General features: G+C 36.2%; 1 protein-coding gene across 4 annotated transcripts in view; it reads right to left on the bottom strand.

Annotated features, from left to right (window-relative positions):
• Window positions 1–19779, bottom strand: part of LOC106878788 (heterogeneous nuclear ribonucleoprotein R) — a 51052-nt gene that overhangs the window by 4784 nt on the left and 26489 nt on the right. For all 4 annotated transcript variants that reach the window (XM_052967318.1, XM_052967316.1, XM_052967317.1 and 1 more), the window contains exons 4-9: window positions 9486–9593; window positions 7169–7345; window positions 4796–4931; window positions 3739–3947; window positions 1472–1645; window positions 1228–1343 (exon numbers count right to left, since the gene is read on the bottom strand). In XM_052967318.1, coding sequence (XP_052823278.1) covers window positions 1228–1343; window positions 1472–1645; window positions 3739–3947; window positions 4796–4931; window positions 7169–7345; window positions 9486–9593 — 920 coding nt within the window. The remainder of the gene's footprint in view (window positions 1–1227; window positions 1344–1471; window positions 1646–3738; window positions 3948–4795; window positions 4932–7168; window positions 7346–9485; window positions 9594–19779) is intronic.

The raw sequence follows: 19779 nt of genomic DNA, 5'->3' as shown, positions 1-19779 counted from the left end.
ATCTATATGTATACATATACATCTCTCTCTATCTCTGAAAGTATCTGTCATTACAGTATCGAAATGTGATTGTTTCAGTTAGTAGAATAGTTTCATTTTTAAAGTGAAAGTATTTGACATGAGTGTTTTTGTTTCACTTTTGACACGTAATACTTAAATAGTGGAGGAGATATTATGTTGCTGTGGGCTCGAACTCTGCAAGAATTAAAAATTTTATTTGACTAAAACACAACTGGAACCCTAAGTAAGGCATCTGTAAAATTTGAATGAAATTGGTTGCGTAGTTCTCGAGTTTTAGGGATTCACACAGACAGACAGACAAACAGACACACATTCTCATTTTTATATATATAGATTATCATTTTAACATCAACTTTACCATGCTCGCAAGGGTTGGATGGAGTTTACTGAGGCTCATTTTCTACATCCGGATGTCCTATGTGCTACCAACTGTCACCTGTTTCCAAGCAAGGCAATATTTCTCAATGGCAAGACATGTTCTTGCAGAATACTGGAGATGAAAAGTGCTGCTAGTATGACAGTGACAATCATTTCATAACTATCATGCAATGTCAAGACTAGGAGGCACGAAATATACAATCACACACCATACAACAAGATTCTTTCAATTTCTATCTAACAAGTCCAGTCATAAGGCTTTTGGTCAGCTTGGAGCCATAATAAAAGACACTTGCCCAAGGTGCCACGCAGTGAAACTGAATCAGGAAGCAAACTTCTTACCACACTTGCACCTATAATACCAATGTACATGTGTATATATCCTTTGATATTATTTGATAATACAAATGTAAAGGAGGCCAGCAAAAATCAACAACTGTACCTTCTTTTACTCTTTGTCATCAGATTGCAGCCATGCTAGGGCACTGCCTTGAAAGGTTTGATCACACACATTGACCCCAGTACTTATTTTTTGTCTTTAAAGCATTGGTACTTATTCTATCGGTCTCTTATGCCAAACTACTATTACAGAGACATAAACAAACCAATACCAGCTGTCAAGCATTGCTGGAGGACAGATACACACATATGCAATGGGCTTCTTTCAGTTTCTGTTAACCAAATCCACTCACAAGGCTTTGGTTGACCCAGGGCTATAGTAGAAGACACATGCCCAAGGTGTCACACAGTGAGACTGACTCCAGAACCATGAGGGAATAAACTTGACAGAGATATACAGGCAGTGTATATAAATATGTCTTATCTTACCCTGGGTACATGGCAACAGGACCTCTACGATCCTGTTCTCGTTTGCGCTGTTCCTTTTTCCTGTTTTCCGTGGGAGGCTTTGCTAATGATACTTCTATCTCCATACCACCAATTTTCTAAAAGAGACAAAAATTAAACAAAGACACAGGGAACAAATACAACAACAAAACAGTTTTCTAGTTTAATAGCGAATATATGAAAGATAAAAAAACAGGACAAACATGTGAAATACAATGCTACTTACTTGATTATTCAGAGATTCAAGAGCTTTTAAAGCATCTTCCCGTTCTTCAAAGTGGATGAAACCATAGTCTTTTATTTTTTTAGCTCGTTCTAGTTTACCAAAATATCCAAATTTTTCTTTTAAAAGTTCTTCTGTAACATCTGAGGTAAGATTTCTTACATACAATACCTTTACCTGGTGATGGATGGGGATAACAGACGGAAACGGAGGAAAAGGAGGGGGAAGAGGGTAGAATTAAAGGGAAAAGAAGAGAAAAGAAACAAGAGGAAATAATTAAAATCCAGATTAAAGGATGAATAGCAATATACTGAAATGGTAAAGTGTAGCAATGTCTATCTGTGACTAGAAAAATATTAGCAGATAATTAAAATAAATATATTTACAACAAGCAAGGGCATGGCTGTGTGAATATAAAGTTTGCTTTGCTAGCACATGGTCTCAAGTTCCATCTCACAGTGAAGCAACTTGGGCAAATGTTTTCTATGTTAGCTTTGGGTCACCCAATGCCTTAAGTGTAAAACTGGTAGACATAAACTCCAAGGAAGGCCATTGCACATGTGTATATATATATGTGTGTGTGTGTATAAATGTTTAGATTCTTTGCTTTGTTTGAAAAGAGTTGATTTAAAAACATTGATGTTTGTCGACATTCCTTGTCAACAAATTCTCTGCTAGCACTAAACTTCCAAAGAAGAGTGTAATAAAAGGCTCTTTGCTTGAAAAACAAGGGTTAGCAGCGAGAAAGACATTCAAGTGCAAAATAAAATCTTAACAATATATATTCACTCAACTCATGTTAGCATGACAAAATAGATGGTAACATCATCATCATTTAAGGTCCACTTTCCATGCTGGTATGGGTTGGACGGTTTGACAGAAGCTGGTGAGCAAGAGAACTATGTTAAGCTCTACTGTTTGCTTTGGTATGGTTTCCATGGCTGGATTCCTTTCTAATTCTAACCACTTTACAGAGTGTACTGGGTGCTTTTTATGTGAAGTCAGCACCAGCAAAGTCACTAACTAACTTACAATTGAGGAAGAAGTAGTATTGGAAAAAGTGGGTGTTAAGGTGTTCAATTCTTGCCATACCCTTTTTGCTGTATTTTAGATGAAACCCACTTCCTAGACTTTGCCATTTACACTTTCACAGCTGAGTACTTAGTAGTAAGAAAGACATCCAAATATAAAAAAAAAACATTCTATTTTTGTTATGCCCAGCATTTGTCTGAATAAAGTCAGTTTATAGGTTTGTATTAGACTATTCACAGCATTTCTGCTGATAAAAATGACAAAAGATAGTAACTGAGAGTGAGGGAATAAACAAGTCTCACTGTTTATACAGACAGTGTCCTTTGGTTGTAGTCCACTGTAAAAGCCAGTCTGGGCTGTTCATTGTTTGATAGAGTGGGGTTAATACCTTTCTTGCAAACGGATAGAGTTGGCATCAGGAAGAGCATCCAGTTGTAGAAACTTGGACCCAATAAAATCTCAGCTAACCCATGAAAGCATGGAAAAGTGGACATACATATACACAATGACTTCCACACTTGCAGTTTATCAAAATTCACTCACAAAACTTTTGATCAACCTGGGGATACAGTGAAGATTTCCTGACCAAAATTATTTGCAGTAGGATTGAACTCTGAACTAGGTGGCTGCAAAGCAAACTCGTTAACCACATAGCCATATCTGCACCAGTTTCTTCCACAATTTATACACCAAATATTGATAGATGATTGGGAAAAGTCTCCAAAACACCAAGCTATGAGCTAGTGCTTAGTTCTGATTTTAGAGTATGAAGTCTAAATCCTATTCCAGGATATTAGAACATATGTCTACTACATGTAATAATCAATGACCTGGTATTTATTCCAGTTACATGCACTGATGCTCTGTAAAATAAACAGTTCTTACCCAGAAACACAGCACTATGACTGCAGCAGATTTGAACACCTTACTTATGAGCAGCTAGTTTACTACTTTACCTACTTGACCAAACTGAATTGCTCCAGATACTCTATTTAAATACAAGGTCTTTGATGGTAATCAGACAACCTAACATTACTGACCACTCAACTGTTGAGGCAAACGAATCCTCTGCACATTCACTTGACCTGCTTAAAATAATAGCCAAATTACCCCAAATCATAACCAGCTGTCTTAAAAAAAAAAGAACACATTGAATACTACAGTGATGTTTGTGACACATACACACAGTATATAGAAATATAGAGATTTATGATTACAATGAACAAATCAATATTTACCTTGGACATGGTGGATGTATCAGGTTCCTCTAAAGGATCAGCCCAGTCAACAACAAATTCCCCTCCCCAAGCTTTCAAACTTCTTGAAGTAAATCTTCGTTTTGCAGCAGATGCACTCTTGTGGGAATCATATTCAAGGAAGGCGAACCCCCGGTTCTTCCATTTGGGGTTGTCAGCCGAGCCATAAACAATTACATCAACAAGACCCTCTGCAAAGTAAGCAATGGAAAACAACTCCATAGTGTTAGAGGCATACAAGGCAAAAAAAAAAAAAAAAAAAAAAAAAAAAAAAGAACTGTCTGCAGTAGGGAAACTTTAATCCTTTAGCAATAAAGCAGCCATATCCAGCCCAAATTTTCTACCTGTTTTATTTTCAAACTGACCAGATCCAACCTGCTATGTCATTGTTAAAATAAACAAACACATCATCGAAATCTCAAAAACAATGTGAATAAATAAGCATTACATTTGAGAGAGTAATCTGAATGCTAAAGCAAAACTTGTGGCCATCTAAAGAAAGATTTTTCTTTACTTAAAACTAATAAAATAATTTTTTTAATAGTATATAGTACTGTATCTTTATAGTACTTGGTACTACAGAAAGGGTATAGTACACATATAGCCTTGGACTTTGCTTTAGAAGATACAATACTTCATGAAACTACCATGATGTTGTGTTATCATAGTCCCAATAAAGACACTTATGCAGTTTCAGCCATCTCCTATGTGACTTAGTCACATAGAGGGCATATTGTTAATATCTCATGGCAAAACAATCAGAAATTACAATTACTCTTTGCCTGTGTTTCAGTCTTGCTATTCTATTCTTCATCTCTCTCTCTCTCTCTCTCTCTCTATACATACACATGCACACACACTCCAATTTTACCTCATCCACACTATACATACACATGGAATACAGTCCTACATTATACATATGAATACATAGATATACATGCACACATATACACAAGGGAAGGAGAAAGCAATTCCCAATGTCAACAAAACACTATCAAAGGAATATTTCTAAACAATCACATACGATATTTTTGCTTACCTGTTAATTTGGAGAATTCTTCTTTAATGTCCTCTTTTGACTTACTCTTTGGAATACTGCCAACATACAGGCGAACATTGGCAATGGATATGTTCACCTTCAAGCGTTTACCTTTTCGAATTTCATGGTTGTCAAGCTATCATAACCAAAGAAAAAAAAAATTTTTAAGTACACAAAGGAAACTCTTGCTTATTAGAGAGATCAAATAAATTAACCATATGACTAATTTGAAGACAGATAAATACAAAGTTAGGTAAATTGAGAGAAAGCCATATATACATACACAATGTGTGTATATAAATATATGTAAATATGCTGGGACAAAAGTCACACACCAAACATTTGAGATTTTATTTCTATTACATTATTATTATTATTAATTTTGTTCATCATTATTTTATTCATTTTATTCAATTTTAGAAAAATTGAAGCGTGTTTTTGACAATTCAAGAGCAATACTGACCTTAATGACTTTTGGCCCACCCTATAATATATATATATATATACATCACACATATAATTTCATACACACAGACAGATATAGTAGAAATAAAGATTACACACTGATGCCAGTGTTGTCTGACTGGCACCTGTGCCATGTAAAAAGCACCATTCAAGCATGGTCGATGCCAGTGCCGCTTGACTGGCTCCTGTGCTGTTAGCACATAAAGAGCACTCACTACATTCTCAGAGTGGTTGGCATTAGAAAGGGCATCCAGCTGTAGAAATCTTGCCAAATCAGATTGGAGCCTGGTGCAGCCTCCCGGCTTGCCAGTTCTCAGTCAAACCATCCAGCCCATGCCAGCATGGAAAGCAGATGTTAAATGACGATGATGATGACACACACATATATCATCATCATTGATTTTAATATCCACTTCTTACAAGCTTGCATGAATCAAATAGAAATCACTGAGGCAGATTTTCTATGGCAGAATCCCTTCCTGTGGCCAAGCCTTATCTGTTTCCAAGGCCTGATATATTTTCACAGAAGATTGGAAATAAAGGACACTGCTTGTATGATGGTGATGCTTATTTAAAACTATCACGCATAGTCAAGACAAGGAGACACAAACATACCCACACATCACCGTCAGGATCTGGTGAGGCATAGGGCTTCATGCCAGCATTGTTATGGTTTCTACAGCTGACACATACATATACAAATATAACAAGCTTCTTTCAGTTTGCATCAACCAAATCCACTTACCCAAGATGCCATGTAGTGGGACTGAACCTGAAATGTAGTTGGGAGGCAAACCACTGAACCATATAGCCATGGCTGCATCTATATCCAACCATCTGTGTGTGTGTATACATATATATATACATACATACATACACACACACACACACACAAGTAAGCACATAAATACAAAACAAGGTGGACAAAAATTGTACCTGAATAGAGTAATATGCTTTTATTAAAGCTGCAAAATCTTCACAGAATGTTCCTGTTCATTGGACAGTTGTGATGAATACTGTATTTATCATGAATGTGCGACAAACAGGAACGTGAAATTTTGAGTAACAGTGTGAAGATTTTGCAGTTTTAATAAGCGCGCGTATATAAATATGTCCATGTTCCTTTGCCACGTCATGTACCCAGATATGTATCTATATGTACATACATGTATATATATATGCATATATCTTGGGCAAGTGTTTTCTACTATAGCCTCGGGCCGACCAAAGCCTTGTGAGTGGATTTGGTAGACGGAAACTGAAAGAAGCCCATCGTATGTATGTGTGTATGTGTTTGTGTGTCTGTCTTTGTCCCCCCAACATCGCTTGACAACCGATGCTGGTGTGTTTATGTCCCCGTAACTTAGCGGTTCGGCAAAAGAGACCGATAGAATAAGTACTAGGCTTCTAAAGAATAAGTCCTGGGGTCGATTTGCTCGACTAAAGGTGGTGCTCCAGCATGGCCACAGTCAAAAGACCGAAACAAGTAAAATAGTAAAATAAAATAAAATAGATATATATATATATATATATATATGGATGATGATGATGATAATATTGATATAAGAGAAGAACGGTAACATTTATATGTGTGACAGTAAACAAGGGTGAGATGCACTGTCATTATTTCAATTAATTTAGAAAACTAATCAGCTAATCAACAAATCTGAAGGATGAAGTAAAATAACTTTGTTATTGTTAGCTGTTGTTTGTTGACGATAAACCATCGAGTTAGAAATATATATTCTAAAGAAATTATATGTAAAGATATGAAAAAAAAAAAACAAAAAAAAAAAAAACAGAAAACAAATGCATCAGAAGATAAAATACAAAATGTTTACAGATAAATCCAACAAAAATAAAATTAAAAAAAGAAAAAGGTTTGTGAATGGTTATGAAGGGACTAACCTGCTTTTTGGCTTCTACAGCTCCTTCTTTCTCACAGAAAGTCACAAAACAATATCCTCGACTGAAGCCAGTCACTGAATCAACCATTAACCGCAAGTCCCAGATTTTGCCACATTTTTCAAATAACGGAATTAACTCATCTTCAAATATATCTTTTGGGATTTTCCCACAGAAGACCTAAAATAGAAAATAGGAATGAACAGTTACTTCACTGAAAATACCTAAAATTGCAATATTCTGGGGGTCATTAGATTCATGACACAGGGTATTTGGTAAATTTGTTTGTTTATATTAAAACAAATCAACAGTTCTTATAACATAAATTTATAACAGAATTACATGCACATACATGTCTTCCCCACTGTTATGAAAGTATTGCATCTCTAAAAATGTTATAATAGACAATTCAATGGAAAATATGTTACATGGGATAAAATTTCACCAAAAAGCAAAATTTTTCAAGAATGCAATGCTGTAATGTTGGGGTTGTGTGTGTGTGTGTGTGTGTGTGTGTGTATATGTGTGAGTGCTGCTACTTATTTCAGTCACTGGACTGTGTCCATGCTGGGGTACAGCCTTGAAGGATTTAGTCAAACAAATCAACCCAAGCATTTATCTTATACACCTGTTATTTATCCTATCAGTCTCTTTTACTGAATCGCTAAGCTAAGGGACCAAGAACCAACACCAATTGACAAGTGGAGATGGGAGACAAACACAAAGATGCACACACATAGATATGTACAAGAGGCTTCTTTCAGTTTCCATCTACCAAATCCACCCACAAAGCTTCGGTGGACCCAGGACTATAGTAGAAGACACTTACCTGAAGTATCACACAGTGGGACTGAGCCCAGGACCACATGGTTGGGAAGCAAACATCTCAACCACATATATATATATATATATATACGGACATACATACACATATTTTTGTTTGTATATTTTATGCCTAATTTACCATACTACAATGGCTTGGATGAATGCATTATTAAGGCATTATTTTACAACTGGATGCTCTTTCTTGTCATTTGCTCTTACTTGTTTTACAATGGTTCTTTCTATTTCTTTTATACTACTCACCTTCAAAAGTGAAGAGCTAGGGAACAAATGTATACTCAACATTTTTCATCTGAGGAGACAAAATTTAATATGTGTAGGTGCACATACAGACACAATAGGCTTCCCTATCCTTATGTATATAAGTCAGCATGAGTATACATGTACAATATACAGAAATTATTTCAGCCCAAAGGAATGGGTCAGTGCTTATAGGACCCTTCAGTCCTTTCTGAAATTATGAGTTGTTGCTGAGGTTGATGGTCAACTGAAATTTTGGTAGGTTGACACTTCTAGAGTGGGATGAAAATAAGGTCAATAGTCCATAAAACTATATCTTAGTGAGATCTTAACTCAGAACAAATACCTCGAGGAATTTTGTTGATACTTTAATCATCCAGCCAATCCACCAGCCTAAACAATGATGGCTAATTTAGGCACAAAGCCAGCAGTTTTGATTGAAAGGAGTTGGTAAGTCAATACCAAAGACCATAGTACTTAACCGGTAATTTATTTTTTCAATCCCAGAGGGATGAATGGCATAGTTGACTTCTGAATGTTAAGAGGCATTTTAACTGCTACTCCTATGATTCTACCAATCTACTGCCTTTATAATAAGAACTGATTCTAACACAAACGCAAGTTATGAAATTTGGAGGTGGGGAATTGTTGATGATACTGACCCCAGTAAATGACCAGTACTTTATTTACTGTATTGAACCTGAAAGGATGAATGGCAAAATTGACTTCAGTAGTATCTGAACCCAAAACATAAAGATCCAAAGTTATGTTTTCTTTATTAACAAGACAATATAATGTGAAACTGTATACGATGATGATGATGATGGTTTCAAAGTTTGGCACAAGGCCAACAATTCTGAGGGGAGGGGATTAATCAATATCCTCGAATACCGTACTTGACTGGTACTTATTTCACAGATGCTGGTGTAATTTGAGCTCAAAATATGAGTTGAACTGGAAGAAATACCGCTAGATTCTGGCAGCCTTAACAATAATCTTTTTTTCTATAGGTGCAAGGCCTGAAATTTTGAGGAAGGGGGCTAGCCAATTATAAAGACCCCGATGCTCAACTGCTACTTATTTTATTGACCTTAAAAGGATGAAAGGTAAAGTTAACCATGGCAGAATTAGAACTCAGAAAACAAAGCAAAAAGAAATGCCATTAACCATTTCATCCAGTGTGCTTATTCTGCCAGCTTGCTGCCTAAACAATAGGAGTAGTAATGTTCTCACTTACTTCATGGCCAGAACCTGGTGATACGCCTGTCCAATCAGGTGGTGGACCACCATATTTCCGCTGTCCTGTCGTAACATCAAGTGTGTAACCTGTACGAGCTAATATTTCCTGAAAAAAAAAAAACAATATATAAAATTGGAATGTCATGATAGAAATAAAAATATTTTCTTTATTGGCCACAAGGGCCAAACACATAATAAAAAAGAACAATACAAAACAAGGAACAAGTGGAGCTTAGAGCAAAAACACATGTATACAACACAAATAATAACAATTAACAAAATTTAAACAATAAAATTCTCCAAATGGGGAGAGGTCTGCCCAGGACCAACCAAGGAACTACCTTACATCCTGGTTACTCCTTTCACCAAGGGCACACCCCGCCCCCGACCTACAGATATATGTTCAGGGTAGGCCCATTCACATAGGTCATCCTCACCACATTCAACCACCTTTCAACAAAAATACTGGAGGAGGGGGGGGGGGCACTTCCCTCTCCATCCTCAATTTCCTTTTTACGTGGAACTTGAAAAAGTCTATGTCTAAAGTCTTCACTCCTTTCATCCTCATCCACCACACTACATCTGTCACCATAGCCACTAGACAGAGGAAAACTGTGAGCCCTTCCTAGCCAAAAGAAGGTGGTGGGACAATCCTCACGATAGAGTTGGCTAATAACAGGATCCATCCTACATGTGTCAACAGTTGTGTGTGACAAAGCTCTAAAAGTCAACAATGCTCAGACACTAGTCAAAATAACAAATAATTGTTTTTTAAGTACAATTTTATAAGGAGAAGGCAGAATATACTTGATTCCCAATAAATTAGTAATATTTAGTCGATTATCTTCCAAAACATAAAAGGTGAACTTGACCTCAGAACTTTATCTGGTGTGGGAGGAAGGACTATAGTCAATTATACTGACCCCAGTACTTGATTGGTACTTCCTGTTGACCTCAGTGAAATCTGAACTCTGAATGTAAAGGATTGTAACTTACCAATGTTGCAAAGGTTTGATGCTGAAATGATTCAGGCATCTACCTGTCTAATAAATGGTTTCTATTTGAGTTACTACTTTAGGTAAGCTGTTACAATCATCTCCCTTCCAAAGGTACTAAGTAAACATACATACAATATTTTTCGTAACTGTAGTTTTATTGCTTTGTTTGAAAGGAAAGGGTCCACGGTTGTTACGGGTCCTTCAGGACAGTTGATCTTCTTCAACAATTGTAAATTAAAGAAAAGGAAAGACAAAGCTAAGGTAAAATTTCCAGAAGGCAAATATTCTAACAGGGAAAGGTGAGTGTGTAGTGGTTAAAGCAGGGCCTAGGAATGACAATGTGAGTGACAAGTGAGTTGGATGGAACTAGCAGAAGCAGAGTAAGGAGACAGCTTGGAATGTGCTACTAAATGACTTTATGCTGAAGATGCTATAAATCTAACACAAATACCACTAGTATTATGAATCTCACTTAGCTGTTGTATCTTATATAACATTTTTTTTTAATGGTAGCTTCCAATTTAGGGGGAAATTTATTCTATATCACAAAATATGTTTCAGCTGCTGCAACAAACTAAGAAGTGATAAAATTAATACCAACTTTTAATTACTCACATCAATCTCAATTGCTAACTGGAAAAAATATCAACAACCTTTCCTATCTGGACTCTTAGTTTTTAAACAGTAGTAAATCCATCAGTAATTTACTTACAATGACACTGCAGTAGATGTTCTTGTTGGTTAGCTTCACTGAAGTCTTGAAAGAGCAAATCAAAGATCAACATAACTGGTTATCTTTTTCTACAAACTGCACTGTCCGATGTATTGATTTTTAAAAATTTTATTTAATAGAATCTGATTTCCAGCTAAATATGAAGGACAAGTATTTCCAAGAACAGGAGATGTAAACAGGAGCTATGACACTAGCACCATTAGTAAAGGTACCAATGGGTGTTAGTGGAACAGAAATGATCTCAGTAGTGAAGCAAAAGCAAGTCAAAGACTTCGCTTTTCATGACATCTCTTGAGAGCCATTTGCTTTTGAGAGCATGAGTCTAGTCTGATGAAAAACTCTTCCAACAGGGGAAATTAGCATGGAGTTATTTGTGATGTAAGTGTTGACACAGCAATTACAGAACAGACCAAATAAAAAAAATGAAAATATAAGTATCGTCTTTCTAATAAGAAATAATCATTGCTACAAGACTTCTCACTGTTGTTGCTCTTCCCATACTAACATGAGTTGGATAGAAATTACTGAAGAGTATTTTGTGGTTAGATGCCTTTCCTGTTGCCAATGCTTGTTTTTCAAACATGGTAATTTTGTTTCACTGGTCTCCACACATGACAAACTTGTCAAGATCCAGCACATATATTTGTTTTTACAAGACATAAACAATCACCAGTTTTTTGTTCATATAGAACACTGAAAGTATGTGGAAACATTCACACATGCATGCATATATACACAAGAAGCACGTGCTCCCTTGTTTGATCCCACTGCATATGACACCTAGGGCTAGTACCTTCTGGCATACTTCAACTTGATGAGTACCCTAAAAGTAACATTTAGTACATAGATATGTGTGTTAGTGCTGGTACATTAGAGAAAGATACATGATGTTAAATAAAACAGTCAATAAATCAGTAGATCAAACAAAAATACTTTGCAGCTTTTATTTGCCTGAATTTGACCAACACTCCCTTGTCACTCTCCACTCTCACCCTCAAAATGCAGCGAAATGTCGACTGTCTCACTGCAAAGCTACAGCCAATGATACTATTATTTACAAAATGTACATTACAGAATTTAATAATACACAGGAACACACACATACAAACATACAGAAAACTGTAGAATTTATGAGAACAGTCCACTAGATGGTAACTTCCTGGCAAAGTCGATAGTAAACAGTGTAAAGGCTGAACCACCCTTTTGACCCAGGGCAACACTACATCCTCCAGCCACTTGATGTATACCTCTGTGTTGAGTGTGAGACCATGTGGGAAGATGAATGGAGGCATAACATCACCATCACTAGTGATCATTTCAGACACCATGATGTTGACTGGATGTTTGATTTTTATCACTCTTGGTACATGTCCTCAGATTAACATCCAAACACTCTGAAATGTTCGTATTGGAGCTTCCTGCACTAAGCAGTACAGCATGTTGTTTCCAAATTTCTGGCAGAGAAAAACATGGTGCTGTTTTTCTCACAGATGGTGCCAAACGTACCCTACTATATACTGTGTAATTGACAAAATCAAAAACAGTGTGCATGCGCAAAATTTAAAAATGGCGACAATTTACTCATCGCATCTCGTATATATCTTTACTCTTTTACCTCTTTCAATCATTAAACTGTGGCCATGCTGGGGCACTCACTTGAATTTTTAGTTGAATGAATTGACACCAGTACTTATCGTTTTTTTCTTTTAAGCCTGATATTTATTCTATCAGGTCTCTTTTGCCAAAGTCACAGGGATGTAAACACACCAACACCAATGTTGAATACATACAAACACACACACACACATATATATAACAGGCTTCTTCCACTTTGTCTACCAAATACACTCGCTATGATAGAAGACACTTGCTCAAGATGCCACGCAGTGGGACTGAACTTGGAACCATGTGGGTGGAAGGTAAACTTCTATCAATACAGCCACACCTATATATATTTGTATATAAACATGTACTTATGATATGCAGTTAAGGATTACATGGTCAGACACCCTTCCTAACATTGTTCATTAACCTCTTGCAGAAGGGAAGCAGTACTGACCACATTGAAATATTGTGTGCACGAGCATTGAGATGTCTTGCTCTGTGTGGCACTGTGTTTTCAAATATACCTCATTGAGAAGAATCTGTAAATACACTGTAAAATTCCTTGTGTGGAAAATTATGTACTTACTGAACGGCCTAATATGGGTACACAGCACTGACTGTCAGTATCAAATCCGTCCGCAAGGGGTCAATGACTGACACCAGATAAATAACTAAGTGCAGTTGACATGTAGCAAGATGGCTTGTATCGGTGCACAACCAATAGAGCAGACAGTCAATTCAGTTATATACAACTTTGGTCTGCAGCTGGCAGCTGTAGCTACTACAGCTAGTTCTCATAAAGTAACAGAACTAATAAATTGTTAACTGTTGTAGTTTAGCCCAATATTAATCTAAATCAAGCAGACTTAAGATCAAAGCCTTTAAACCATGGCTAATTCAGCATTTTTCAGAATTGATTTTAGAAATCATAATCAAAGTTGATTTCAAAAATCAGCTCTGATGATGTGAAGATATAATTACATCAGGCCAGGTTTATGTAATTTGGCCTTGCAAATATTCACTGAATCATATGTAAGGATGCTATAAGAAAATAATTTGAGAATAAACTCTCCAGTTTTATTTTTTCTAAGTATACTCAGTGATCTTTGTGGCAAGAAACACAAATTCTCTTTGTAGCTTTCTTTCAGAAAACAAGGAGTTCTAGATATTGGTTAATACTAGTTATATTTTATGCACCTTAACTTGTACCATGTGAAAACAATACATATATAGGTATAACTAAGCACAGGTATGAGAGTGTGATTAAGAAGTTTGCTTCCCAACCACATGGTTTCAGGTTCAGTACCACTGCATGGAACCTTGGACAACAGTTTTCTACTATAAACCTGGGCTGACCAAAGCCTTTTAAGTGGATTTGATAGATGGAAACTGAAAGAAGCCCATCATGTGTGCATGAATTTGCATCTCTGTCTTGATATTGCATGATAATCATAAAGGAATGCCACTGTCATACAAGCAGTGTCATGCATTTCCAAAACATGCCTGACCACATGGAAATATTAATATGCTTGGAAACAAGTAAAAGCTGATGATGGGAAAGTATGTGGTAAAGTGGATGAGTATTAATAACATCAGCCAAATTGTACACTTGTATGAAAATGCGAAAGACTAACCAGTTAATGTGCTGGGTAGCAGATTTAATCACTCTGGACATGAAAATAGCGATTATATATATATATATATATATATATATATATATATATATACATACACATACACACACACGTGTGTATAAAGAAGATTGTTGTAGAATGTTAAATATGCGGAATTTATTTGTAAAAAAATGAGAGAAAGAAAAGAGAACAGTGGTCAAGTGAATAAGGTATTGAGATGCCTGTTGATTGTAAGTTCAAATCTTTTGCAGGCAATTTGTTCTGTTTCCAAGCAGGGATACTTTACTCTGTTTTACCTTAGGTCTTCCTATCAAAGAAAAGAGGTGCTAGATCAATACAATTCAGTCACAAAATAGGCTCAATGTATGTGTACGTGTGTGTGCATGTGAGTGTTTGATACAACCTATTCCTGCATATGATATTCCTCATCAAGTGATCATCTTCTTCACCCAATATAAATAAGCTTTTAATATACAAAAACACACAAATGCATACATGTCTAGTGAAATCACTGTTTAGTTGGTGGTACAGTGAAGAATCATTCATTTCATTACAGCCATCAATATCACCACCACTACACAGTTCATCCACTAACATCACTACCTCTTCCTTGTATATAACTTAGCAACTTTATCCTCCCAAGCTCTCGCAAGTTCTTCCACTAACACCATAATTTACAGATTGTGTATGACCTAACAACTTTCACCAAGTCAATAGACTCTCTTCACAAACACTACTTGTTCCTGGTGTGACATAAGCAAGTTTCACTGGTTAGAGGTATTCAGATTAAAGCTCTTTCCACCCATATCTTACATCAACATCACTCAGAGAGAAGAGCCTGCAAAGGTTATGGCAATGTTCCACCTCTTCTGACTAACTTATATACAAAATTAAAAACCTACTTAAGTGCTTGCATTAAAATAACATAATGTAGAGGCTCCATTAGTCATATATATGTATGATCTGATGGGATAATCAGGACATTGTGGCCTCAAGCCCTGGAACTCCTAGGGCCAGCTACCTGTGACTCAGATCACAATAATATCCCTGTCTGGGTGCCAACCCATCACAGGGTTACTCATTTACAAGTGAGTGGACTGGAGCAAAATGAAAAAGTGCTCTGTTCAAGAACAGAATACACCATCTGATCTGGGAATTAAAACCATGCTCTGGCCATCTTGAGTGCAAAACCTAATCACTAAATGACGTACCTTTACATATACATGCCTGGACATGATTTTCTGAGGAAGACTAGTTGCTCAGTAATGCAAAAGTCCTGCCTTTTCATACCACTCATATTAATCCAAGAGAAATGGCATTAACTTGGGCCAATAATATTGGTACCAGTGTCAGGACATAAAGAGCTGGAATGTGTACTGCAAAGAATCTCACTCAACTCTCTAGGATTTTTGCCCGTTCACCACACTGGATTGGTACTTTTGCCTAAAGGATGAAAATCAAAGCTGATCCCAGTGGGGTTTAAACTCAGAGTGCAGAGAATTAACAAATACTACAAAGCATTCTATCTAATACTGCCATGGCCATACCAGTTCACCACCTTAAAATAACATAGACTGATTTACAAACTAAATGACTATAGTGATGTTAGTAAATATCATTACGTAAATCAGGTTTATGTAAATAGTAGTGACGAGTACAGGAGATAAAACTATAGCTAGATATAACTAAACCAGACTTACCAACCTACACACTCATGCTCAACTGGATCAATAATGGAAAATACCACAGATACTTAGATTCTAGCAAACTCTCACACAACCATGAAATAATAGATCTGTTAGTGCAGCAAAGTTCATATTTCTCAAAGAGATTAGCAAGAAGGTAGCAGATATGGGTTTAGCTGGTTTGACAAGTTACTACCACGTTGACACATTAACTGCTGTTGTAATTGTTACTGTTATTGTTTACCTCAAGGTCAGACCCTTTCAGATTTATGATTGAAGACATTCTAGCCAAAACCATTCTTTTCTCTTTTACTTGTTTCAGTCATTAGGCTGTGGCCATGCTGGGGCATCACCATGAAAAACTTTTATTAAAAAATGAATTGACCCTGCTACTTTTTCTTTTAAAGCTTGGTACTTATTCTATTAGTTACTTTTGCCGAACCGCTAAGTTAAGGGGACTTAAACACACCAACACCAGTTGTCAAGTGGTTATTGGGGGGCAAACACAAACACACACCTACATACATACAAACATATATATATATATATATATATATATATATATATGTATACATATATACAACAGGTTTCTTCCAGTTTCCGTCTACCAAATTCACTCACAAGGCTTTGTTTGGCCCAAGGATATAGTAGAAGACACTTGCCAAGCAGTGGGACTGAACCTGGAACCATGTGGTTAGGAAACATGCTTCTTACCACACAGTCATGCCTGCACCATTCTATATTTTATTCAGGAATAGCATATCTCAGATAACATAATTCAATAAGGTGGCAGGGTATGGTATGAGGGAGATCTGGTTGTTATGTGTAGAAGACTGACCAACCATGTTTAGACTTCATCAGTGGTGACATATAACTGTTATTTAGATCTAGGTAATCCTTGATTAACTAGACCCATAATTAAAGACATTCCTCTAAGTTATGACCATCCCATCTTCCAAGATACAGGTGTACTGAGGATCACATTAACCAATTTAAACTTTTTTGAAAGACAGTACCATGTAATCAGATGGAGGTTGGCTGCTACGTGTAGGTGATCAAGCAACCATATAGAAGCTTACCCAACCAATTCAATATAATGATTTCAAATTTTGGCACATGACCAACAATTTCGGGGGAGGGGGAGGTAAGTCAATTGCATCAACCCCAGTACTCAACTGGTACTTATTTTATCGACCCTGGAAGGATGAAAGGTAAAGTTGACCTCGGTGGAATTTGAAGAGGGACAAAATGCCGCCAAGCATTTTGCCTGGCATGCTCATGGTTCTGTCAGCTCGCCACCAATTCAATATAACTGTTTCGTAGATAGGCCATTACATATACATATAGTGACATTATATCTATATTCCCAAATACAGCTGCAGGCAGCTAAGTAAAAAAGGATAGTCCTAAACATAACCCCAACTTAGTTTACCAACAACTCTAATGTCTGACACAGACACACAGTAATGCAGGTCAATATTTGCATAGTTACAAAAACACTCTAGCCATGACCATTCCAGCATATTTTTAGGCATTGTTTCCCGGACATTATCCAAAGTGGCCTTCAATTTTTAAGGTAGGCTGTGACATTAAGGAGATTTGGCTACTATTTCTAACAGGCTCAGCAACAATGTAGATTTTCTGACTTGGAAAGATAGTAGGGTTTAATATGAAGGAAATTTCCTTGCTATTTCTAGAGTTTGAGTTATCTCATCGAGGCTTCCATGTTGGCTGATTATGATGGTAAGGTGTGATATGAGGGATATTTAATTGCTACTTCTAGCAAGTCAAGTGATCTCATCAACTTAATATATTTAAAAGGTTTAGAGGTGGATTAACACCAAAGTAAAGTAGACACAATGCTCTAGGAGCAGAGAAAAGGTATGGACATCATAATTTGTATTTCTATCACACTTTAATTCTAACAGAAAGCTGCACTAGCATACCCTAAATGAACAACAATGGTAGAATCACACATTATTAGTAAGGGATGAAGGGTAGAAGAAATGAGAAATTAAGATTATGTCAGAAAGTTAGTACCTGCATAAATAAAATAAGAGTAGGAAATCATTGACAAATGAACAAAGAGAATGTAGGGTGTAGAGAACGTGACAACCTCAATAGTGCTGGTGCCACAATAAAAGGACACTGTAAGAAAAAAAACAACAACTTGGTGTTAGGAAGGGAGTCCAATCACAGAGATCATGCTAAACTGGAATGTTAGAAGCAAGATGTAGTGCTCTGATCTGTTCAGGAGGTCAGTAACTTCAAATAAGAACTAATCTGAACCATAACATCCCATCCTACTCTGGCTGGTATAGAAAGATGTAAAATGATGGTATTGCATTTCACCAGAAATGCTAAGTGTGTTTACTTTCAAGAAAATGTTACAAAGAACAACTTTTTTACTTTGATTTTCGCTAACATTTTTGTCAAAAGGGTTACTTTTCCTTTTTCTTTAAAAATCAAATTTAAACTTTTGAATACTATTGGAGCAACTTTAGACTTATCTTTGCTACTGCTACTAAATACTACCTCAGTTTTCCATTGTATATAATAATATATTTCAGAAAATTATTGGTTCTCTTTGAGCATATAAAAGACAAATTTTTTTGGAGCAAAATAAGTTAGACAAGATAAGGCAAATTTGCTGCTTCAATTCTCCAGAAAACAGACTCATACACATCAATATCCAGCCCTAGACATCAGAAAGATAGGAAATGCAAAAAAAAATTTTAATATCTAGGTCATGTGAAAGAGGGTCGGGGAAAAATGGCACATGATATGAAATTAATGAAACTCTACTAAATAAATTAAAAAAACAAACTCAAAATATTCTCTATAGCTTCTTCAGGATCTGCTGGAATGTCCTGTACATGATATATTTATCACACCATGCAGTTAAAGAGAAGAAATTATTGAAATTATTACTCATTTTACATTTTAGACATTTTTTGAAACTTGAAAATTATTAAATTAAATATAAGTATGGGAAAAAATTGACTTGGAATCCAACAGAGAAAAGAATATTGATTGTTAAACATCAAAAATTATCCAGATATTTTATTAGCAACCTCAATTATGATCAGGTCAAAGTTGAGGAAAAATTTCTTGAAAAAAGAGAACTGGCCACCTGACTGTTTTGGATTCCCTCAACTTCAATAACAGGTATGCTGACCAATTTTTACTCTTAAATGTAATGTACCAGTACAAAATGACGATGCAATACTTGCAATGTAGTGATTTAAAATGGGTAGGATGGAAATAAGAAATCACAAGTTACTCATTTTGCCCCACCCCCATCTACAATATATGTGTACATATATATATATATATATATATATATACATGATAATGATGTCATATATATCACTTCACTTCTCTTCCTCACTCTCCAATCCTGTCCTCACAGCCCTGTTAACTGTATCATTGCTATTCAGTAGGTCCTCCCTTCCACATACCCAGGTTTTCACCACACACGACATTCCCCTCCCCTACTACCTACTCACACTTTGGCAATGACCTGCCACTTATATTATGATCTCCGTACTTCAAGGATATGCCCAGCATTTTGCCACCATCTCTCTTCTACTTTTTCTTGCACTCCTGCTGTCTCACACTCTCTCTCCTTCTGCTC

The sequence above is a fragment of the Octopus bimaculoides genome, chromosome 4, assembly GCF_001194135.2.
Source record: "Octopus bimaculoides isolate UCB-OBI-ISO-001 chromosome 4, ASM119413v2, whole genome shotgun sequence".
Classification (NCBI taxonomy): domain Eukaryota; kingdom Metazoa; phylum Mollusca; class Cephalopoda; order Octopoda; family Octopodidae; genus Octopus; species Octopus bimaculoides.
Note: the sequence above shows the minus strand (reverse complement) of the source record. Positions and strands in the feature narration are given on the sequence as shown.